Source organism: Medicago truncatula, chromosome 7, assembly GCF_003473485.1.
Source record: "Medicago truncatula cultivar Jemalong A17 chromosome 7, MtrunA17r5.0-ANR, whole genome shotgun sequence".
NCBI classification, from domain to species: Eukaryota; Viridiplantae; Streptophyta; class Magnoliopsida; order Fabales; family Fabaceae; genus Medicago; species Medicago truncatula.
Genome location: NC_053048.1, coordinates 8,133,700 through 8,140,364, shown reverse-complemented (window position 1 = coordinate 8,140,364; position 6,665 = coordinate 8,133,700). Strand labels below are relative to the sequence as shown.

The following is a 6,665-nucleotide window of genomic DNA, read 5'->3' as shown; positions in this document are numbered from 1 at the left end:
TAAAATATTTAAAAATAGAATAATTGATTACTTTTGTGTAGAAAACTTTTTTGTTTGATGTTTCAATGTTTAGAATACACAAATTTCAATGTATAATTTTTAGTTTAAACTTCTTATCAAGTGCTTAATGACATTAGAAAATGTTATCTGGTGTCCTAAAAGCGTATGAAATTAATCATGGTCCTATTCATTTTACTTTGGAAAGAAGCAACACTAAAGCGTGTTAATTAAAATTGAAAACGTTTTGTAAATCAACATAGGATTTTATTAACTATAGCGTTTTATGTTAAAAAAAAAAAAATATATTTTATGTTTAAATATGTTGAATACATAAATTTAAAGATAAGATTTCTATTTTAAACTTTTTATCAAATGTCTTAAGAACACTAGAAATTACTATCTAATGCCTTCTTGATTGTTTAAGGAACACTAAATTAGCCATGGTACCACCAGTTTTACATGAAAAGAAGCAACACTAAAAATTGAAAATGTGTGATTAAATTAAAATAAATTTTTTTAACAAATGCTCTTAGGATATTTGTTAAGAATTCAAAAATAGAAACGATCGATAATTCTAATGTAGAAAAGCTTACTCTTTAATGTTTTAATATGTTTCATACACAAACTTTTAGGTTAAATTTCCATTTTAAAGTTTTTATTAAGTACTCTATTCAATTACTATTATAAGCAAAAATATATTTTTAGGTTCGTTCAATCAATTGTATATATGATCAATTATATAGACGATAACAAATTAAAAAATGAATTTTTACTTATTATAATTAATTATAGGAGGGACGTACTCTAGATACATTTCCAATTAACATAGCTTCCTCCTTTATATCATTTGCTTATTACATCATTTGCTTTATAATCAGAAACGACAAGAATGGGCGGCTTTATTATATAATATGGTAGGAATCTTTGATTTTTTAATTGAGGAATGATATTTGTACAACCACTTTTTGACAATTTTTGGAACAATTCTCTCTCTATTATTTTTATTCAATAAGAAGAGAGAAAAAATAGTTGTCACAAAAATTGTTTAGAATTGATTGTACAAATACCATTCCATTTATTAATTCTCAAACTTAAACAACTAGTTGTATAAAGTAAAATTGGTGGAACCCTTAAACAATCATGTAAAATTTCTAGTTGTATAAAGTAAAATAAAAAGAATTCTAACTAGTATTTTTAAGGGTTCTTCTATCTAATGCTTTATTAAATAATAGGCTAACAAGTATCTTATGGGCATTTGTTAGTATTTCTCTAATTTATTTCTTTTCAAAGAGTATTCGAATACATTCGATAGAAGAATCATTAAAAATACGAGTTAAAATTCTTTTAATTTAGTATCATCTCAATTTTTCTATTCGAAAAGATAAAAATATAATGAAGCTTAAAAAAAAATATAAATAATTAATAGTGGTGGAATCTATTTAATGGTAAGACCCAACTACTTATTATTTATTTTTATCTATATTTCACACATTTTCCATGAAGTTTAAAGAAACGGTAAAGATATGATCCTTACCCTAAAAATATATGACCCATGTGGATTGAACTGATCCGAAATAAATCCATATCCTAAATTAATTATTGTTTTAGTGTACATTCAATTTTCTATAAATAGCTTGTCTGAAAATCATACTTGTCATCTCAACCCAAGCTCAAACCATCTCTTCTTATTTGTTCAAATATAAGATGAAGACTCCTCCAAACATGTTTATGCTACTCAGCCTAACACTCTTCTTCCTTTCTTCCATCTACTTCTCCAAATCAAACGCAAGTGATGACTTCTTCTGCAACGCCGACGACAAAGCCGCCCTCCTCAAAATCAGAGACCATTTTGGCGGCCCTAACGGCCGTCTTGACGACTGGGACAACAACACTGAATGTTGTGACTGGAACTTCGTAGGTTGCGGCAGACCTTATCCTGGCCGAGTCACCGGCGTCACCATCGGCCGTGGCTGGGGTCTTTCCGGTACACTTCCAGCGGAGTTTGGCGACCTCCCTTATCTTAGCATGCTCTCATTGGCCGAAATGCCGAAAGTAACTGGGCCAATCCCTAACTCTTTCAGCAAACTCAAAAGACTAGAAAATCTCGACCTTGGCTCCAACAGCCTTAGTGGGCCAATCCCTGAATTTCTGGGCAAGTTGAAGCGCCTCCAAGAGGTTGATTTGTCCAACAACAAGTTATCCGGTGCTATTCCGGCGTCGCTCGACAACCTACAGTCTCTTTCGCAGTTCAATGTTAGCTTTAACCAGCTCTGTGGTGCGATCCCTACTGGGTTGAGCAAGTTTGCAAAGAGTTCGTTTGAGCATAATAAATGCCTTTGTGATGCTCCTTTAGCACCTTGCAAGGGAGGCCTAGCTAGCACCAAGTAAATCAAAGAAGTATAAATGAGTCATTATGTGACCATTTTATTTCCTTAAAATAATGTTATATGTTCGGTATTCATACACAAAGAATACTGCACTGCATGCATCAGTAATAAAAATATAATTCTTAAATCAATATCTATATGACATAATAATGATGTTTTTTTTTTTCAAATTTTCTAAATTTCCCCAAATAATAATTTTAGCCACATTTTTATATCTAAGATTAAAATACATGGTAAATAGTAGCAAAACTTGTATAGTAAATTTTGGATTGAAACGAGTTCACGCCGAATGAAAATGGTATAATAAATTTTGGAAATACTGTTTAAAGATCTACATCGTTTAATAATGGTTTGTAATAGCTAACGACAACAGTTTTTCTACTTATCTAAAATTAAGTATTGTTTTAAGTGTGTAATATTTGTTATTGTATTATGTTTTAAATTATCCGTGAATGAATATGCAATACTTCATAAAGTATTCGTGTCATGCATATCACAAAGTCATAATGAATCACTATGTTTTAACTCGTTTGTTTTATGTTTAATCTTGCGATTCTTTTAAAATATACGAAAGCAAAGAAATGATCAGAGAATATTTTTGAATTTAAGTACAGCTACTAACCAAAATAGGCTACTTTTTTATATTTCAATGTGTTGAATATTCATTCATTAAGAGATATACACATAAAAAGGTTGTGGATCTTACCTTTGATTAGAGTTAAGATCCTCTTCATTTATCATCATCTCCATTTCTATCATTTGAAAAGATAAAGATACAAAAAAATAAAGAAAAATGTTAACAAATACCCTTAGGGCATTGTTTAAGCATCTAAAATTAGAAGTTTTTACCTTAGAAATTGTGTAATTATCACTTTTATATTTGTTTGACTTGTATTTTCAAAACAAACTTTCTTTTTGTGGAAACTTTCTTTTTGTGACTTGTAATTATCACTTGTTAACAAGACCCAAAAATAAAAAGTAATTAAAGATGGTGGCACCCACTTAATGGTAGGACTCACTATCTATCTTATGTCTCTATCTCTCTCTAAATTGCATCTTCCATTTATTTTTATAAATGGAGAGGATCTTTACACCATTGAGTGTGTCACACTCTCATTAATTATTTTTTTTATTTTTTAAGTGTTTTTATCTCTCCAAATAGAAATGATGGAGAAGATCTTAACTCGTTGAATACATAAATCTCAAGATAAAATTTTCATTTAAAAATTGTTATCAAGGGCACTAAGAAATGATATCCAATGTCATGAGGACACTGTTTAAAGAGCATTAAATTAGCTAGCAATCGTCTCACCCATTTTTACTCGTAAAGAATCAACAATAAAGAGTGTTGATATAAATAGAAAACGTGTGATCAAACTTTGTAAATTAACATACAGTCTAGCTTACAATTGTTTTAAGAACATTTGTTGAGGATTTAAAAATAAAAATAATTGAGAACTTTTATGTAGAGAAAATTGTTTTTTGATGTTTCAATGTCTTAAATACACAAATCTGAAGATAAAATTTTCACTCTAAACCTTTTTTCAAATGTCGTAATAGCATTGAAGAATGTTATCAAGTGTTCCATGAAACTGTTTAAGAAGCATTAAATTAGTCATGGTCCCATCCATTTTACTTGGAAAGAAGCAACTCGAAAATGTGTTAACAAAAAGTGAAAATGTATTGGAAATTAACATAGGGTCTTGCTAACTATTCTTTATGTAATTTGTTAAATATTTAAAAATGGAAATAATTGATAACTTTCATGATAATAAGTTGTTTTTTAATGTTGAAATGTGTTGAATGAACAAATATAAACAAAAAAAAATTCACTTTAAACTTTTTATCAAATGTTATCGAATGTTTTCCGGATTGTTTAAGGAGCATTAAATTATCTATTGTCCCACCCATTTTACGTGGAAAGAAGCAACGATAAATTTACTTCAACATAAATGAGATTTAGTAACACTTCTAAATTGTAACTAAATCAAAAACAAATGTTACTATTTAGATCTTGTAACATTTGATGAATGTTAGGTAAAGCCCGTGTTACTAAATGATTTCAGTAACACTTGAGAGTATTTCTTCCGACACTTAATATTTGTTACTCATTTGGTAGCTAATTTGTATCAAATTTGTAGCTAATCTATAGATAACAGTTTTAGTTGCAATTGCAGCAAATTCTGTTACTTAAATGTTACTAATTGGAAGCTAATTTGTAGCCAATCTATAGCTAACAATTTTGGTTGGATTTGCAACAAATTATGTTGCATAAATGTTACTAAGAATAGTGAAGACTAGGTAGATCAATCAATAGAACACAAACAATTGATTCATTCTCAAATTCTTATTAATATTAATTTTGATATAATATAAAGATCACTGTACACAAATTGAAATCAATTATCCTAAGGAGAAACTCACGTGGCAGTGGCAATACATTGATAAATTTCATTGAGTCAAATTATCAAACACCTCATATGCAACACAATCATACCTTGCAAGGAAGAAGAATAAGAGAACCTCACACATTGAATCTAAGTCATTTCCATTTCCCTTGTTTTCAATAAGCATATTCTACAAATTTCCTAAATTTATGCGAATTATGAAGTACGAGCACAAACGAAGCAAAAGGGAACTATAGAAAATTTCAAAACCCCTAAAACAACAAAAAAGCATAGGTAAGTATACAATTATGAATCCATAATTAGATATCAGATAGAATCAACGTAATCAAGGACAAAGGAGAACAAACTCACGAACATATAGATTAAACCTTCAACATTTCAATACTTGCATACAAGGTATCCTATACAATTCCTAAAAAAGTTTAAAATGAAAAGGCCACGCAATAAAAATCTGACAAGTTGATGACACCATGAAAGGTAATCATAACACTTTTAACTCCAAATAATCTTGGCATAACATAACATTTTGCAGACACACAAACATAACAGCATAGAAACAGTGTCAATTGACATTGATGATAATTCAAACTGGGTACAATTTACACCATTATATATATTGATATGATAATTCAAACTAGGAGTGTGAAAAAATATGGTTAACTGAACCATATATATCCAAACTGAACTGCACTGAACTATAAAACAATCAAACTATATTAAATGGTTTATGACCTGAACGTAAAAATAAAACAGTTCAGCTAACCAAACTTAATTAAAAAACCGGTTTTAACCGTTTAACTAGAAACTCATTTATTTTTACAAAAAAATAAAAAAAATAAACACATGAATGAATATAAAATATCACAAAAAAACACTCAAAGTCATAGATCTCAAAATCAATTCAAATTAAAAAAAACGCCAAATCCCAAAATCAATTCACCATGAACCTTATCTCCAAATCTATTCCCAAACCCAGAGAGAACAATAGGAAGATGGAGATCATTTGTCTTGGACTCTAATGCTTGACCCTTGCCTTGAACCGTTAGATTTCTGAATGAATAAAAAAATGTGAAAGGATCTCAATTTATAACATATGATTACTTAGAGTCTAAGAGATGAAAAGTGAGCTTTTTCCAACGATCAAGCTTGGAAAAAGAGCAAAGAGCATTACTAGAGAAAAAAAAAAAGACATTTAACATCAGAGATTTCACATCAGTGGACCAATTACTTGATGGCAAAAGCAACACGGTGGCATTTTTGCAATTAAAGTGAACTCTGACAAGGGTTTTCTCATCAGTTGAGAAATACCTGAAAGGGAAAATAATTATTAATGAATTTTGACATCAGCAGATATAATACATGAGGGGAAATCTATCACACTTTTAATTTAACTTTCCCTTTTCTCTTTCTTCAGATCACATTTCTTCTTTTTCTCCAGATAGCGTTTCTTCTCTTTCCCTCTTCACACAAACCCTAAATCTCACTCACTAAATCAACCAGTTTCGAAATTGTTTAAACTCAATCTTGAACCCTAACTCTTCAATCTCGAATCCTAATTCAATCTGTTCTCGAACCCAAATCATTCTCATTCACTATACTTCTCGATTTCTAAATGGATTGGCCACCATGATTCCGAAATTCGACATTCACCGTAAGTTCTCGAACCATTTGAACTCGTTTTGGTCCCAATTTGTTTTGACACTAAGCTCTCATTCACGAATACTATTAACACTCCGATTCGTTCTCAGTTGGATATTTTCGTTCTCAGTTGGAAGTGGTGATTCACGAACATCCCCGATTCGTGAACCCATAGCTTTGAAGATATCAGAATTGGTGTTCTCTATTGGAAATTGTCGTCCTCGCTTGCTAT

General features: G+C 30.1%; 1 protein-coding gene across 1 annotated transcript; it reads left to right on the top strand.

The window, feature by feature from the left end:
• Positions 1-2,043: 2,043 nt before the first annotated feature.
• On the top strand, positions 2,044-2,388 carry LOC11438852 (probable leucine-rich repeat receptor-like protein kinase IMK3). Its single transcript, XM_003621759.4, has one exon. The coding sequence runs from the start codon at positions 2,044-2,046 to the stop codon at positions 2,386-2,388; it is 345 nt and encodes a 114-aa protein (XP_003621807.2).
• The last annotated feature ends 4,277 nt before the right edge of the window (positions 2,389-6,665 follow it).